We start from the raw sequence: 17,984 nt of genomic DNA on the forward strand, positions 1-17,984 counted from the left end.
TAAAAAACAGCCATAGACGTCATGACAAATGTGATGAGATCAGCACAAAATGGGATGAGGTCAGCACAAGTGGCTATGGCTGTATTTTGTGCAAAACTAATGCTTGGAATGTATTCAGAATCATGCTACTTAAAGCATAAGGGAAGTTTGACATTTTTGCCTGCCATAGGACGTTAATGGTAGGGTCACAAGAAACCCCTATAAAACAAATTGCCCAATACCAACAGCCGGTCAGCAAGTGGATTCATGAATTTATGTATAGGCCAATAAAAAAAACGACTATTTTACCAAATTTCCCACTATAAACAAAAGAAGCCTGTTACTGGATTCTAACAAAGACATGCATCAGGATGTATTTTTAATACTATATAAATGCTGTAACCTTTTATATAAAGCAGCTGCTTCTGTAAAGCTGATTCAGTATAGTAATTATATAAGTTAAAAAAAGGAAATATGTGTCTCTATAAAACATGTTTCCTTTATTGCTTAAAGAATACAACTTTGTAATCAAATTAATGTGTATCAATTACAACCACGTTATCCATGTTTATATTAAGGGTTTACCACACAGTCGCATTGCAAATGTTGATAATACACCAGAGGTGGGCAAAAGAACAAATTCAGCCCAGATATCAAAGCATTTTACAAAGTCAAAGTTAACATCCTTAACATTGTGTACATTTGCTTGGATGCACTCTGCAGCCAAGCATCACATAGCTCCTACACCTCAGAAAATCACTACCTCAGGGTGTTATGCCTCATTCATACTTTGTCACACCACAGCAGCGCATGACGACTATAGAGCGGCGCAGTCCCTCCCCCTTTCAGAACAACGAACGGCCCAGGAAATGAAAACGCAATGCATTTCCCCATAGGCAGTTTTTATTTAATTTATTTAAAGACCTTTTAAGCGTCGTACGAAGCCAACTCTTGTCGTGACAAATCATGACAACACACACAATATTTCGGGCCAAACAAAGAATTAGAAAGTAGAAAAAAACGGCAGGTTACAACACTTTCTTAGTTGTTTTTCTTCTTTGTAATTATTTGTTTGGTCCAAAATATTGTGTGTGTTGTCATGATTTGTCACGACAAGAGTTGGCTTCGTACAACGCTTAAAAGGTCTTTTAATAAATTAAATAAAAACTTCCTATGGGGAAATGCATTGCGTTTTCATTTCCTGGGCCGTTCGTTGTTCTGAAAGGGGGAGGGACTGCGCCGCTCTATAGCCGACCTACAAGCTCACAACACCTCCATTTGATATGCATTGTGAGTTTGAAGGTCTGTTATTTTTGCATGCGACGGAGCATACATTAGGCACTAGTCTGTCCTATGTCTTTGGTTCTATGAGTCAAAAATAGTCCGATTCTGTAAGGTGTAGCTAGCTAGTTAACAATACTGTGGTGGAAAGTAGGAAAAGAAAATGCATCAACATAGTGTGCAACTGAACTAAAATAAAACAAAATGTCCTTTCAATTTGAACAAAAATTCAAATACATATTCACAACCCCTCCAAAGAATCCTGTGGTAAAGAAATATATCAGGAGGGTTAAAGAAACCATTTTCTTTTTAATTACAGACAAAAAGGACCACAAGAAAGTTGTAATCGACAATCAAAAATAAATCCTAGAGCTGTTCTCCTCCCAAAAAAAAGTAATCTAGCAAAACGAGAAACAAACTTAAGCTAAAGAAGCAGTACCAGAATAATTGAACACTTGCTGCATTATAGCCAAAATTCACTGACTGCTCACCATCATTCTTCTGTGGATCCATAATTCATCTCTAAATCTACAAATCACTCACAACATAAACAATTTCAAGACACATTTGAACATAACCAACTGGAAAAAGGAAAAGATGAGATGAATCGAAAACGTCATAATAGCATCTTGAATCCAATTATTCGTGTGTTCAGGTACTGCTTTCCAAATAACATGTCAAGGCTAGTTAGGAATTCCCCTCAACTTTGATGACACTGTCCATGCCTGAAAGTGCATGTGTGATGCTGGACTGACAGGCGTCCAAACAGATTTCGCATCTCTCCGCCAACAGCAGTAGTAGTAGGAGAATTGACAACTGTCAGAGGAAGAGCATTTGGCCAGGTTTTAAACCGGTGTCTGTCCTGGGGTCACATGTCATCCTCTTCATCCTCATCCTGGGAGGAACCAGCTTGCTGGGCAGCACTGGTTGCTGCAGCCATTTGTGCTTGCTGGGCAGCCTGTTGCATCTGCAGCCACTCCTGCTGAGCGAGCTCTGCTTGCTGCTGGCGTGCCTGAAATAGAAACACATTCATACCATCAAACAGAGCCACTGAGATGCTGGGCAATTATTAAAAAGGGTATCTTTGAAAAACAGACAATTGTCTGTCCTGATGATGGTCTAAGCGACGTCAACCTAATAAAGAGCAACATTTTAGTCTCTGACAGTGTGCGGGTCTGCGGGACCTTTTCTTTGTTTTTCAAAGATACCCTTTTTAATATATGCTCAATTGCCCTACGCACCTGTCACTAGCCTTCAGAGGTGCGCATCAGCCTTTTGTTAAAAGGGCTGGGCAATTAACAGCATACGGTATATCAAAACAGATATTTAGAACCAGTAACCAACTTATAACCGAATAATCGAGAAGCAAGTTTATTTATTATTATTATACTGGTACATTTGTTTGTTATATATCAACAAATAAATATGAAACAATTCCGATTTTTATAATTGTCTAAGTTAATTAGTCTGATTAACCACTTATTATAATGTGTTGTACAATGTTGGTGTACAAAAAGTGTAAAAATAGCTGATCTATTCTACAGGCTCACAGCTCTGTAGATCTGCCATTTTCACTGTATATATTTCTTAGTCTATTATTAATCGTAACTGAGGAACATAAAATTTGTTGTGATATTGACTTGAAATCATATTGCCCAAACTGTCTAAAATGCACACGGTCAAATTAGAAGAATTGTGAAGCCAAAAAGATGATATGCTATTTAATTATGCTCATTCATTTTCACCTTGGCAAATAATTCCTGCTGTTGTCTAAGCAGCTCTTCCTCTGGAATGCCAAGATTCTCTAGGCGAGAGCTCGCCTTCCTCCTCTTCAGCGCAACGGTTTTACACTCTTGCAGGACATCTTTCACCTCTGTGATGTATGACGCAAAACCAAGGCTTTCCAGGGCTACAATGAAAAGGAGACGCACAGAAACTGAAAAACCACCATCAATCACATTATGAAACAATCCCCACTGTCAATTTATAACTGGGTGAGTGACTGAGTGGACAGAATTATGTAACCAAATGGACATGTGTACTGTGTAAACACTCAGTCAAATGAACACTGTGTGACAGGAGTAACACGACACCACACCTGTCCTGTAGCCCCTTTTCTGTATTTTGGACGTTGACGTCCCAACAAATACAGATAAGATAAGGGTCCTGAAAGGGGCTAACCCGGGAAACCCCACCTGCAAGTGTGAACTGCAGTGGGACGCCCCTTAAGCACAGAGCCTCGGTTTCGATGGGCGCTGATGGGACACTTGTTTTACAGCGCCGGCTACTAGAACGACAACCTATCTCAAACCCTAACCCTGACCATAACCGCAAGCACGAAGCTGCGCATCCCTCACCAACCTTAATCCAGTCGTTTTAACGCATCCCTGACTAACCTTAATTCGGTCGTTTTAACAGACCCCTCACCAACCTTAATACGGTCGCCTGTAAAATAAGCGCCCCCTCAGTGACCATTGACTCCCAGGCTCTGCGTAAAAGGTCATCCCAAACTGCAGTAGTGGGGTGCAATCAGAGCCATAGAGTAAGACAGTTACGACAACTCTGTTCACTTCATGGGGCCAGTCCAATGGCGGTCCTGGACTGGAAGTTGGCAGAAAATAGAAATGCATTGGACTCAGGCAACAGCCCAGCTTTAATGATCTTAAATCCCTTTATTTTAGATTGTATAGTACAACATAACATTGAAACAGTTGGCATGTTGCACACATGCTTAAAATGGCTGATATTTGCGCCGCCCTCGTTGAAAGTATTTCAAACTCCAGCTTGTCCCTGTTCAGGCTGCGTGCTCAGTTTTCTGCCCCCTCAATGTCCGAACTCTGTCTTACGTACTCTATGGCTCTGGGTGCAACTAGTACCTAACCTCGCGTCACCAGGCTTTCCACTGGATGTGACTCCCCTCCCCTGTCACACAATATTGTGCAATGGGTTTTTTGTATTTATTTTATTCGGCTTCATTGTACTTATTCAAAATTATGTGGCCATATATTGTTGTTTTTTGTTATAATCGATTGACTGAATACCTGCCTCATGGCCACTTTGGCCAGTGTAATACTATTAATTCCCAAAGTCTTTACAGTAAAGTAATATAGGAGACTTACCATTGATGACATGCTCGGGAGATATGGTCTTCTTTTCGGACTTGTTGCATATCTCATTGGCTTCTGATGATATGAGGTGGATGAACTCCGTGCAGCAGTTCACCACAAGCTCTCTGGCGTCGTTGGCAACTCGCACATTGGGGAGGGTTTCTTTGATCATCTTATTGATAGCTGCCCTGGGAATGGTCAGGTCATCATCGTTTCCAGAGGAGGAAGCCATCGTGATTCGTGGTGGTGGTGGTATAATAGGCAAAAACGACAGGAATTTATGTCTTTAAAGAAAAGCCCAGGGGCTCACAGCTGACTGAGCGTGAGCGGCTCCTCGGTGTTCACGTTATCTGCCCAGATATCAAACTACAGCGCAGCAGGCTGGTGGTCAAGTTGAAGTTAGCTCAGATGCTGGAGAACATGGCTAGGCTAACAATGATGAACGCTCCCCCGCGTCTTTGTGGATCACCATCTGAGACGCCGACTGCAACAGATCGCCGCTCGAATACTGTGGACTTGTTCTTTCTACCGCGGACCCAAAGGAACCGACCTTATCACCCTAAACATAACTACTAATTCATCTCATGTTATTCCATTGTGGCCAACATTAGCCGAAATTTGTCCGGATGCAACGTCAGTCAAAAGGCGGATATTACTTCTGGGGCCTTGACTAATTTGCTTCATGTGTGATACCGCCATCTAGTGACCACTAGATGATTCACTCACTGAATATAAAAATTATGCTCCAGCGCTACAATACAAAATATAGATTATATTATATTCGGATTATATTATATTAAACTATAAAACAAAATGCTAAAATTCCTCAAAGTATTGTCAAATGAATGAATACAAAATTATTGAATTTGTATATAAAATATAATAATATTTTTGTTCTATTCACCTGTTCCTTTGTATTTTATTTGTGTCTGCTAATCAAGCTTATTTTGTCTGCTTTAAAGGGCCACTTCACCCCTTTCACAACCTTTCACGAGCTTATTTTAATGATGTTTAGGACACAATAAACACTTTCCTGGGGGGTTAAACTTGAAACATTATTGTAGCCTACTGTAGGCTAAGGTATATTTTCCCTTGATCTTTTTAAGGAGATCACCTTCTGGGTCAACATATTTCAGGGTGGTCATGGGAGTGCATAGCCTGTTCGTCTGGTGACGGAATGGTGGGTCAGACATGGTGATGATCTTAACGTTTGAATACTACTCAATAAGCTACTAATTTAGTAGCTTATTGAGTAGTATTAAAGTAATTGAAGCGGTCATGTTTGCAAATCAATAATATATCAGTATTCTGATATTGACCTGAAGGCCACATTAAGTGACGGGCCGCCAGTTGCCCATGTATGAACCTATACAACACTGATTAATTTAGCCAAATACAACATGTTAAAATTTGAACAATTGCATTAAAATTAGTTGCGACATCTTCAGGTGTCTGTCCAAGGGTCTCAAATATCTGTTTGTAGTTCTTCAAGTAGATATTAGTGAACATGTCAGCAGTCACTTTGTCAGCTTTGCTGAGATTAGTCTTCAAACCATCCTCATACATCTTGTGCTCAAACTCTGTTATCACAGGCCCAGCTGGCTCAATGAAAAAGGAAGTATGCTGTAAGGCTGTGATCACACCCATGATGGGTGTGATCACAGAAGACATTTTGGAGTCTAGGTTAGAAAGATAATAGAAAGTACTAATTTATTTAACTGTAAAGGTGGTACATTTTTATTTGAGAAAAACAAAATCTTCTCTCGTACTAGGTGAAACCTAATGTCCTTCAGGCTGAAGAACATTTATTTTGTATAATATTCTAAAGCTTGCAATAAACATTCATAGATATGTTTGTTGTCAAACAAACATATCCATCATGACATTAAATGATGGTGGGAGTCTAAGTGTGCAGATGTTGGTGATGTTGACAACTGGGCCACAGGTGTTGGCTTGCAATTGTATGCATGCAATCAGCCTTTAAGGGAAGCTCACTCCAAGAGGAATTATCCATCATTTACTAATCCTCCTGGTCTCATGAGGCCAATTTAAGCCACAATGTACGAACAACACTAAAATGAAGAAGCACGTTTTGTCCGTTTGTGTTTACCTGAAGCGGCACTTACTTGAGATTAAACCTCAGTGCTTGTACTGCCAAGCTTTCACAGAAGCCCTCAACCGCAAATTTGGAAGCAGAATATACATCGTTGAACAAGATCCCTGAAAAACAACAAAAGTCAAATATGTGTGTTAAAGTACTTGCTGTTGATTGTTCATCACACACATCCAGTTGTTTGATTACGACCGTCCTTCCCTAAGTACGACCTGCTTCCTTGACAAGGTGCTGACCTTTAGACAGGTTCCTCATTGTGGCATACACAATGAAACACAGCATGCAGCAATATAACAAACCTCCAATCTGTTTTCCTACCTATGATATGCATCATAGGTAGGAAAGGGACACACACATCACATGGCTACCACACACACACACACACACACACACACACACACACACACACACACACACACACACACACACACACACACACACACACACACACGTACAAATCAGTTTAATCAGATACTGTACCACAATTTATCATCACCTTAAGCCTAGCCTAAAGGCCTACTTCTAACAGTACTAAAAATATCCAATCTATAAAATCACAAAGCGGATATGACGCATTCTGAGCTTGTAGATCTATTGTTGGTGTTTTTGATTTTGTTTAAAATATTAAAAAATATTATAATATTAATTTAATATAATATAAATAAATCCTTACCCATGATTCATGAACCTCTTCTTCTCATCCTTTGCAATGCGGATAGCCAGGGCTAGGCCAATGCCAGAGGAACAGCCTGTAATGAGCACTACCTTCTGGTTCATAGTGACTGAATGAGTGTTTCTCTCAGCTCCAGCAGATAAGACTGAAACATAAGGGGCGAGTGTTTTAACAGCCCTGTAGCCTACTGTACCTTAATCCGCAAGTGTGCAACTCAGCACAACTGGCTATATGCCTTAAGTGCATATAGCCTACTGTAGCTACTGTATAGGCACACACACACAAGCATGGCTGACACATGGCTCTGACTAACACCGACCGAGGTTTAGGCTATAAGAGATTCATGATTATGTGTGTATTGATTGACGAGATTTGAGCTACCGGTATATCCCCTCAGAGGTGACACAAACATAAATGTCCACAACAGAAAGATAATAGAAACCCTATGAAATGGAGGGTGGCTGACCAGATTTGGAATAGGAAGCAATTTGCCATAAATTGTACAATTTTTTAAATTTTGAATTGAGTTGAAGATGTTCAAATCAGAAAAGAAGACTGCAAGAACAAAGTAAATACTGGGCTTATGAAAGAATCTCCCCTAAAATTACAATCACAGACACTATTACAAATAAGAATATATTAAAATGACACACAAACTGCCATGTGACTATTTTTTACAGAGGTTTTATTAAAACATTAAACGGGGAAACCCTGAAACAAAATTGAGTTCACTCAGTCCAATTTGGAAAAAATTTCCTCCACAAGAATTTATTTATGCCAGACAGAGCTTAATGCATCAACACTGACCATTATACTTACAATCTTAAGTTGTCTATCGCTGGCATCAGTTTATCATAGACTACTGTGAAATCAACAAAATATATTTTGGTCACAGTGGGATGGATCTTCATGAGACATAATCCTAAAGTGCTGTAGTATGTCTGATGAAGTTCCACTGTGAATACAAGGATGTAATGAAAAGAATGTAGCACCATGTCATTCATGGACCTTCTCTTTTTTGTGATGTTGAGCACAGATTGTTCTACAAAATAATGTAATATTTTTTAAACGTATTCAAGCAGGAAATTGTTCCAAAACCTTCTATATAAATATGACAGGATATTCTATTTTGTTATATGGCAATGTCCAACTCCAAGGGAAAATATTTTCAACGAGGAGATACCAAATATAGTGTGTCAAAAAAATACTTTCCTCTGTGAATTTCTTCTTGACGTTGTAAAACAATGATGTAAAACAAGTAATTTCAGGCGTACATTCTGTATGCTCGATGATGTGAAACAATGGGATTTCAGTTGAAAATGGGCAAAGTTTACCTTTTAAGATTATAAGAACTGTGTGTTTGCAGATACAATAACTTGCCGACGCGTTTGCGTTGTGTGTTCCTGGTGGAAAGAAATGTAAGCCAAGCATCAGCAGGTAGGCAGAGTGTGGGTGTACATATGACTGTGTTTAGAAGTTGGCCCGGATGCGCTCCAATGGGTCTGTGTCCCACATCTTGGGGTCCCAGGCCTGGAACCAGCCAGTGAAGGTGGGTGGCTCTGCCCCCTGCTTAACTGTTGTGATGGGAACACCACGACGACCAGAGGGGTCAGAATCCACATAGTCTTTAGCTGTAAAAAAAGAAAAAAGGCATGGATGAGTACAGGCATCTTTTTGTAGTCACAGTAATGGTCGAGATGGGAATATCACGACTGTAATGTGTGTGTATGTATGTATACTGTATGTATGTACGTACTGTGGCATGTTGCTAGGCAACAGGCCGCCAGGTAAGCATGTGTCCCGAGAGAGCCAGGGGGAGAGAGGCAGAGTGCAGCCGAGAAGACCACGCCTACCACTCGGCCAGCTGGTAGACGGTCGCTACGTACCCGCCTACATTCTGTCTCAAATTCATGCCTACTCATCAAGGCCACCTGTGAGCCCAGACACACAGACAAAATGCAGACGAGGCTGCCTCGGCCCTCCTTTCCTCTCTGACGCTCTGAGGGAACAGGTCGGGCCATGCTCTGGCAGTAAGCGACTCCACTCTCATTCACACACACGACCCACACCATTGATATATGTGAAGCAATCGCTAATCCCCACGTCTCTCTTCCACCTATAGGTAACCTGCTCCCGATTATAAATCGGAACATAGACCCCTCCCCTGGCTGGATTGAGACGGGGAACGAAGTACCCGTCATTGTGTCACAGCCAGGAGTAACAGTGACATTGTGACAGACATTCACCGTGAGCCTCTTGTAGGGATAGAGCCGGCCAGCGCCACCCGTAGGGACAGACGGGAAAGCCTGGACTCCCACAATTGAGTGACATTTGAGTTGAATTTGTGCGTCTGTTTACTCTTATTTTATCAAACCCATGCCCACGGGTCTGTGAACAATAAACAGCCGAATTGACGATATTCTGTGCCATCTGAGTGTCCTGGTGTTGTTCAGTCCCCACAGTATGTACATACGTATGTAAAAAAGGTACACTATATTATATTGATGCTATGTCGGGAGGAAAACCTCCAAACTCCATTCTTGATTGTTTGCATAAATCAGTGCTATTGAACACCCTTTACGTCTGTGTTGTGTAATCTTAACTGTCTGCTAAAGCAACTAACTCCACCACCTCTCCCCCTCTCATGCAAGTAATTGACAATATATAAAGTCACAACACCAACTTTGATGAGGCAATATTTCCTTGTTTTCAAAATATACGATTTCTTTCACTTCCTGAAAAATTATATATTATATTATATTATCCAGCCTTCACTAAAAGCAATGTTAAGGTGGGGTAAGAGTCCTTTGTTAAAATAACTGTTAAATAACTATATATACTGATTGTAATAGTGTTGTTTGAGGCCCCTCATAATAAATATTGCTGTGTATATCCTACCAATTTTGCCTGCCCCAGTTCTCTCCACCTTGTTGGCTTCGATGCCGATCCAGAGGAAGATCTGGTGTGACAGGAGACAGAGGAAGATACAACCACATGAGATTTAGGGATAAGGAAACAAACAATAAAACATCTCAGGAGAGCGTGGACCACTTCCTGATTAAAAAGAGAGATCCGATGGTAATTCCGACATGTGGGAACAACGGTCAGACTAGCGCTCGAACATGCACTGCTCCCATGCTTGCGGTTATGGTTAGGTTAGGGTTTGAGGTAGGTTGTCGGTCTAATGACTGTCGGACCAATAATAGTGTCGGAACTAATTAGCATGCCAAGGAGCTTACCTGATCCCAGGTGTCCATAATCATGACATCATCGGTTGCCAGATCCATTTGTGTGAACTCCCCAGGCACCTCGTCTGCCTGACAAAAAATAGAATACAGTATACTGTCTGATTTCAAATGCTGCCTTGCACTTAAGGCAGCAACACTTGACTTCAAATGGTTCGGAAAGTTATGTACTCACTATGAGTCTGCCAGTTTTGTTTGAACAACCAAACAGTCGAGGTGGCTTCACCACTTTCTGCAGGCTCCTGGATGTCTGGTAATCCTTCTTCCCTCCCAGTGCTGACCAGAAAGCAGCTGGGGAGAGTGCAGTAGTACTGTATGAAACACAATTCTATCATACTATCATCACAGAGGAAAAAACTATTCCTATTGATAGTATTCACCTGGCTCGTTTCCCTCAGCCACTGCAGTGACACTGCCTCCAAGCAGGCCGCTGACATACTTGGCCGCATTCATCTCCTCATCTGTGGCCCCGACTCCCTTCCACACGAACACAGAATCCAGTGACTTCAGCACAAACACATCGTTAGTGTTCAGAGAGGAAGCAGAGGGCTGCACCTAGATCAGCAAAAGTGAGACGAGAGAGATAGATTCAGTTTGAGAACATTAGCATTGCTTGACACTGATCCACCCATCAGTGTAGTTTATATGAAATTTATATTTATATTTGTGTGTTCATCTAAAAGGCAATCCTGTCTAAATTGTCCAATTATCTTTGTATAGCCTCCATAACTTTACAGTTAACAGTTGCCAAACACAGTCCAGAACGTAGTTATTTTAATAGTTTCCAGGGTTGTTTCCACATTATGAGTTGCTGACCCTGTGCTTTTAAAGAGGGGTGTAGATGTGGACCATAACCAGTTTGTTTTAGTTTTGAAATAGGTGTCTTGGAACATAATGTTTTAATATAGTATAATATGTGTCAATGTAACAGTTCTGTAAAACAGTTCTGCCGCCTTTCTTGTACAGGTCTCCCTTGAAAAAGTGACAAGACTTCAATGGTCCTTTTCCTAGTTAAATAAAGTTTACACAGAAAATATGTGCAAAACACAAATTACGTCAACCAACTCAAGAATGTGGAGAAAATTCTGTTGGAAGAACCTAATTTTTTTTTATAAACACCTAAAATTAAATCAAGACAATTGAAAACAGAACAGCCATGCTGGAGACAGTGTGGCCACAAGGAGGCGGGCCACGCTCATATATTCTGGACTTCTGAAATGCTGGCAGGATATCCACTCCACCATGGAGACCATTCTGTGTTTTAAGATACCTCAGACTTGTTCCTTTTTATTGTTAGGAAATATCCCTGAAGAGTTTCTAATACATGATAAATATTTAATCAAGATCCTCTTAGCAACAAGTAAGAAAGCGATCACACAACGCTGGTACCCACAGGACCCACCAACGAAAGAACATTGGATGGACTGAGGAATTGTATGTCATGGAAAAACTAACATTCATACTTAGACTACAAGAGGATAAGTTCTATAAAAAGTGGGAAAAGTGGGATCTCTTCTTCCAGCCTATTGATAATCTATGAGGAATTCAATGAATGTATCCTGTAATATGAAAAATGCAGTCTTTTTTGTTTTTTGTTTTGTTTCCTTTTTTGTCCCTTGCTGTGTTTTTTTCCCTTTTTTGTATTGTCTGTTTTTTTTCCTTGTCTTTTTTCTTTCCTGATTGTTGTCTTTTCATTAATAAAAATTAAGTGGAATTAAGTTTACACAAATAGATAAAAGATGTTCTTCATGACAGCATGAGGTTACATGTATAATAAGGAGTTTTATATACAGTATGTTCAATGTAATAAGTGGGGCTTACCTCAACAGCCCGTGTGGCTTTGGTGGAATTCTGCCGGATGTGGAAAAGTCGTGTGCCACCAGCCTGACTCTGGCCCCCTTTTCTAGACGTTCCACCCAGGTAGATGATCAGAGGCTTCCCCCTGAACAGACTCACAAAGTGGGGTGGCTCTTGGCCGTGAGTGACACGTACCTGTGGGAACAAAAGAGTTCCCATTTTACCTACAGTACCTACAGTACATCTGTCACCCATGTTTGGGTCCCACATTTAATTAAGGAACACTGCACTGTTAGCTTGAATGGAAGTGATATTCACAAATAATAATCATATATAGTGTTCTGTCTTACCTGAACAGGTGATCCCCCCATGGAGTCGTCCAGTTTGACGGTGAGGAAAGCTGAGCCAGCCAGTTCATCCTGTGTGCACTTCACTCCTTGCCTAAGCACAGAAAAGCAGCCACACTTAAAGTACACACTAAAAAATATATGTCAGAAATGAAGAGGAATGTTGTAACCGATTCCTCATACTGGTAAGTCATGGGAACTGTACTGCCCTCAACCACAAAGCTCTGAAGAGGAGCACACATACAGCCTAGACTAGAGCATCAGTGGATGTGCGCTTTTATCCATCTCTAGGGTATATACATGTTATTTTATTGTGTACTTGTATATGGGTAAATCTTTTGTGATTTCACCGCTGTGTGGCCACATGAGGGAGCACTAACCAGGTGTAGATGATGTGCTGTTCTCGTCCTCGTACGTTGTACGTGTACAGCACCAGATAGCAGTCCCCTCCGTAGAACTGTCCGTAGCTGGATTGGTCCACAGAGACCTTCTCGCCCTCTTCCACACGCCAAATCTACAGACACACACACACACACACCATTGCCATGACTTACTAAGTATAATAAACAGTGTACTGACATAATCAAGTGTTATCCTGCTAGTAGCCTCGGTACCCAGGCTTTTATTTCCGTTCGCTACGGCTCATCCTGCTAGTTGGCGCACCTGGACTGTTCCGGAGCCATCGTCCACCATGCCATGTTGGGCAGCCATGGTCTCATTGCTGTGCAGGGCGGACGCATCGAAAGGGATCTGCTCCACCCGGGCAATGCGGCCCACGGTGTGGGGCCGCCTGGGGCCCGTGGTCTGGTCCTTGTCCATCCAGTTGCAGAAGAACTGCTTGAACAAGGTGGTCTCACTCCCTGCTGGCATCACTTGTATCTGTTCATGTCAGTAGCAGATAAACCAATGCCATTCACAGGTGGAAACATTGATTTGCAAATGCCGTTTTCCAGCACATATCCATACTGAAAGGCGTAAACTTCATCATTACATAGCTGTACCTGGGTGTGCTTGGGGTAACCTCTGTCTTTAATGAAATGCTCTGCAGCCTTGGCAGCAGCACGGCGCTCTGCTGGATTTGCATCAGGTCCTGCAGTTTACAGTAGAAGTGTGGTTCTTTGGTTAGAGACCTGTCACTTATGAAATGCATGTATGTTGCTCTTTCTGTCAAATGAAAATACTACAGTAGTCACAGTAATCAAGGAGGAGGAACAGTTTGCAAAAAGAAGTGGTCTGACTGGATATTAATAATAATGTACTGTATATAATATGTATGACATGGGGAAAAAACATTAACAACCTTTCCAGACAAAGATCTTCTTGTCTGAGCCATTATCCAAGATGTAGCATTCACTGAGGGACAGCATTTCTTGTTTGAAAGGGTTTGTCTGAGCTACCACTGACATCTTCATGGAGCCAGCAGCATCAGAGATCTAGAAAACACACAAAAAAACTGTATCAGTCTTCTGGGGGATAGTATACATTACTGAATTTACAAAGGTATTTGCTGATTTTCATGTAAATTCAGTAATGCTTATTATTTACATTGTCATGCTCACCTTGTAGAGAGTTCCCTTTTTCTGGTTGGCCGTCTCTGCGGATTCATCATCAGGACTTCTTGATGGGATTTCAGGCATTGGTCCAAGAGCCTATAAATAAAACACACACAAACACATTTGTGACCCTTAAACACAGTCAAATCCAGAGTTTGTCTGGGTATGAACTCACCGACATCCTGACATGACTCAGACAAACACTTTATGTTGTCGTAACAACAGCTATTCTGCTCCATACAACGGAAAAGTTGACTCACATTCAGGACATCCTCTGGTTCACTTCCCTCGTCGATCAGATGCATCTTGGCGCGGCCTTTTCGCTCGTTGTCCCGAATATCGATTGCCACTCTCAAAGCCTTCACGCGTTCAAAGTGGTTACATTCACTGCCACACCAATTGTAGATGTCCTGTGATTTGAGAGACAAACAGGAGGGTGAGATTAACATCATGGCATTATTGTCAATGTTTATAGTCAATGTTTTGGTGTCTGATACCTCACTGGTCACTTTTGGTGTCTGATAAGTCACTCCCACCTGAACTCACCTTTCCCAAGTCAACGATGAAGCAGTCTCCTTTGTTAAAGCTCGCCCAGGACATGTCCACCTCTGTAGCCCTGATGACTCTGCGGCCCTTGACATGTAGAAGGCGTTTGACATTCATGTCGTTGGTCACCGCATGCTGGAAGCCCGAAGCCACTCCACCTTGCTGTGATACAAGTCAAATAAAATATGGCATTAGAACAATCATGGATGTCTTCTTGTGGGCCAACTGACACTGTGGGTTCCGACCGAAAGTTTCGGAAGATTTCTGATTTATTTTAGTTTTGGAAATGTTCTATATTTCAATAGGGCAATGCAAATTTTGATATAAAAAATAAAATGTACTTTGTAATCTCTACTTTTGAATTCTTGAGTATTTATTTGAGTATTAACTTTGTCCACCACTGCAGATATGGTTCACTAGCTCACTGCCTCTGTTTTTCCACAGGCCTACAGTATTTCAGTTTGACAGATTTGCTGCCATTTGGTGTTTTGGAATAAGTCATGAATTTTCCTTAGCCTGTTTTCCATTTTAAATTCTCTGTGGGAATCCCTTCAGTGGAAACCCTGTGAGAGCAACCAGCTACTCTGCACTGTTCTCAAGATAGTGCTATGAGCATTGTATACTGTATGTTTTCAGACAATGAACAAAGTGTATTGCTTGTTTATTGTTGTAATAGTGTTTCATGCTGTTCTCTTTTGGCCAGCTCAAAATAAAGGAATCATAAGACTGTAAAAATTGTGCCTCAGTCTTGATTTGGTCATTCTATGTGTATTATGTTCCCAGGTCTAGTTATATTTGTTCTATGCTCCTGTTTGCCTCAGCTGTGTCTCATCCCCCCTTGTGTATATCATTCCCTAGTCATTCCTCATTGGATCACAATATATATGTGTTACCTGCATTAAAACACCCAGTCCTGGGTTTTTGAACACTACCTGCCTCACTGTCCTGCACTTGGGTCCTTACCACACCAGCATGTGACACACTGGAGAGGATTCATAACTCTGATAAATCCGATAAAAGCAGGAACATTCTCAATGTCAAAGAAATATTCTTTTTATGCACCGATTGTTAACAACCCCAATTTTATCCCCTCTTGTAATGACCCTGGGTTCAAGGAATGGCACACAGTAGGAATTCAGGTGATAAATGATCTATACCAACATGGAACCTTGAAATCTTTTGTACAACTGCAAGAACAATATGGGCTACCCCGGATACATTTTTTTAGATATTTACAAATTCGAAGTTACCTAAATTCTATACCCCAGTACAAAGAAGGACATGGACCAGAGCAGATCGAGAGACTTAGGCCCTCATTTATCAACCGTGCGTACGCCAAAATATGGGTGCACGCCGAAATTGCCGACATTTTTGACATTTACCATTTCCGCCAAAGCTTGAAATTGAACGTGACAACGTTGAAAATCCACGGTTGGTCCTCAGCTGGCGTACGCATTTTTTTCTGTCTTCGAGCTGCGGAGCAGCATTGTCTGAACTGCTGACACGCTGTCACAGGCATCTAAACATATGTTTTCTCTCCTAAAATGTTAATATAAAACGGTATGTGTATGTAAAAAAAAAGGGAGAGATTTCCAACTTTACAAGTAATTAAAATCGCGCAATTAAAAACAATATAACATGTTTACAATGTATTAGTTTGTGCTTAATCAAACAGTGATTTACTGGCCTTGTTATGCAAGCAACTTTTTGGAGCGCATGCGGTGATGCGGCTTATGATTGTGTTAGCTTATTTTATTAAAAAAAGGCATAAATGGACTGCACGCCTTTATTTCCAAGTGACAATGACAAGCATACAGCTGCCTATTTGTAGTAAGTACTAGCAGGCTATAGGCGTAAGGGACTTAATCATTCACCATTTAAATAAGTGCTTAGACAGGTTTTGACAGTTTTGACAGTTCAGATAAAAGCGAGATCATTTTCGGGGCTCGGGAGGACGGGACCGCGCGGCGTGCGTCGCCAACACATACCAGCACACATGCAAGCGGCAAGCCTTCATCCATATGTTTATGATTCGTTCATCAATGATCAAATCAGAAATCACTACATAAACGTTGATTATGACTGCCGTGACGACATGATAGCCTCTCTCATGCTGCATGTATGTCCATGCGGCATACATGCGGATTTGGGCTGTCTGTGCTGGAATATTTCCATGACGTTGGAAAGTAGCCTATAGTGCAATGCAGCTGCGGAGAGTCCCAACATGCATGGGTAGCCTATATACTGTAATCTACAGCAGGCCAACAGCACTTGTCTTTCTGGAGTTACGGTATATGCAATCTCCTCCTCGTTTAATAAACCTGACGTGTCACTGGAATGTCAAATGTGCCGTGCCAGCCCAGCGCAAGTGCATGGGAACCGCATCGGCGATAGGTATAGGCTAACCCAGCCAGTCAGCCCACCACCACCAGTAGGCTACCATTATATTTTGGCTGCACATTAATATAATTGACAGTTGACAGTCCTGCAGCCACTGCAGCGACTGCGAGGCAATCTAATTAGACTGTCGAACGTGCATGCAGTTGGTCACGGACGGACCACAGTGATAGAGAGAGACAGACAGACAGGACAGGAGGAGCACCTGCAAAACAGCAGCGTGTCACCGTTCGTGTGTGTGCCTATTTGTTATTTAATTATGGTTCAGGTTCAGGTTTTCGTTCACTAATATATCTTGTTGTATATTAAATTAAAAATACTTTAATAATTTAATATACAACTAACAACACACAGTGAAAGTTGCTTGCAAATTGCGATATGTGCGTGCGTGCGTGCGTGGCGTGCGGGGGTGAGGACCGTGAGGCGGGCAGCAATAAGGGAAGCGAGAGGAGAAACAGACAGGGTAGGCCTACAACTTTATTTAATTCATGCAGGTGTTCGTTTTTTATTTATTTAACAACACACCAGTTAGTTGGGCAGCTTGTAAGTTGCGTGTGCGTGCTGTGCGTCTGTATGAGAGAGTGAGGCGCAGCAAGGCACGGGAGAAACCTATTTTTTCATGTTGCCATGGTTTCAGTAAACGTATTGCCGTTTTCAGGTCGCAAAAACGAGGGCGAGGCTTGATTTCATAGGGCGTGCCAGATAGATTTCAGCCGTCACATTTATTAACGTGAGAACGAAATTAAGGAAGGATCAGCTGTTTGCGATCACTTTATAAATGCCGTGGCGACGTGGGTGTACTACGAAACCTGCACTCGAATCTGTGGCAGATTTTACACTCGATTGATAAATGAGGGCCTTATTCTCCAGGTCTGCCGGCTGAAGAAGAAAAAAACAAGTTATATATATCAAAAATTGATTTCCATAAAGAACGTTAATACCAACA

General features: G+C 41.5%; 3 protein-coding genes across 4 annotated transcripts in view; all 3 read right to left on the reverse strand.

Moving 5' to 3' along the window:
• Positions 1 to 478: 478 nt before the first annotated feature.
• On the reverse strand, positions 479 to 5,000 carry dr1 (down-regulator of transcription 1). Of its 2 annotated transcripts, none has more exons than XM_080769336.1 (3): positions 4,380 to 5,000; positions 3,006 to 3,169; positions 479 to 2,272 (listed from the first exon to the last, which is right to left on the reverse strand). In XM_080769336.1, the coding sequence occupies exons 1-3, from the start codon at positions 4,597 to 4,599 to the stop codon at positions 2,129 to 2,131; spliced, it is 528 nt and encodes a 175-aa protein (XP_080625462.1). In that variant the 5' UTR covers positions 4,600 to 5,000; the 3' UTR covers positions 479 to 2,128. The 2 variants fall into 2 exon arrangements, with proteins under 2 accessions (XP_080625462.1, XP_080625461.1); XM_080769335.1 differs by having other exon boundaries at positions 3,006 to 3,196.
• On the reverse strand, positions 4,792 to 7,257 carry LOC308320124 (retinol dehydrogenase 8; the record flags this gene model as incomplete). The annotated part of the gene is given in 7 exon segments (XM_080770443.1): positions 4,792 to 4,892; positions 5,437 to 5,566; positions 5,784 to 5,965; positions 6,478 to 6,495; positions 6,498 to 6,587; positions 6,717 to 6,730; positions 7,154 to 7,257. Coding segments are annotated over 7 exon segments (639 nt in total).
• Positions 7,258 to 7,821: 564 nt separating this feature from the next.
• The window catches only part of LOC308320032 (scinderin-like), a 12,849-nt gene continuing 2,686 nt past the window's right edge, over positions 7,822 to 17,984 (reverse strand). Inside the window, exons 4-17 of the mRNA XM_080770332.1 lie at positions 14,642 to 14,803; positions 14,356 to 14,505; positions 14,102 to 14,191; positions 13,843 to 13,975; positions 13,544 to 13,632; positions 13,206 to 13,421; positions 12,923 to 13,056; positions 12,546 to 12,636; positions 12,220 to 12,390; positions 10,779 to 10,953; positions 10,574 to 10,689; positions 10,393 to 10,470; positions 10,052 to 10,112; positions 7,822 to 8,784 (exon numbers count right to left, since the gene is read on the reverse strand). Of these exons, the coding sequence (XP_080626458.1) occupies positions 8,624 to 8,784; positions 10,052 to 10,112; positions 10,393 to 10,470; positions 10,574 to 10,689; positions 10,779 to 10,953; positions 12,220 to 12,390; positions 12,546 to 12,636; positions 12,923 to 13,056; positions 13,206 to 13,421; positions 13,544 to 13,632; positions 13,843 to 13,975; positions 14,102 to 14,191; positions 14,356 to 14,505; positions 14,642 to 14,803 (1,827 nt within the window). The 3' untranslated portion in view covers positions 7,822 to 8,623. The remainder of the gene's footprint in view (positions 8,785 to 10,051; positions 10,113 to 10,392; positions 10,471 to 10,573; positions 10,690 to 10,778; positions 10,954 to 12,219; positions 12,391 to 12,545; positions 12,637 to 12,922; positions 13,057 to 13,205; positions 13,422 to 13,543; positions 13,633 to 13,842; positions 13,976 to 14,101; positions 14,192 to 14,355; positions 14,506 to 14,641; positions 14,804 to 17,984) is intronic.

Source organism: Protomyctophum bolini (genome assembly GCF_963924005.1).
Source record: "Protomyctophum bolini genome assembly, chromosome: 8".
Lineage (NCBI taxonomy): Eukaryota > Metazoa > Chordata > Actinopteri > Myctophiformes > Myctophidae > Protomyctophum > Protomyctophum bolini.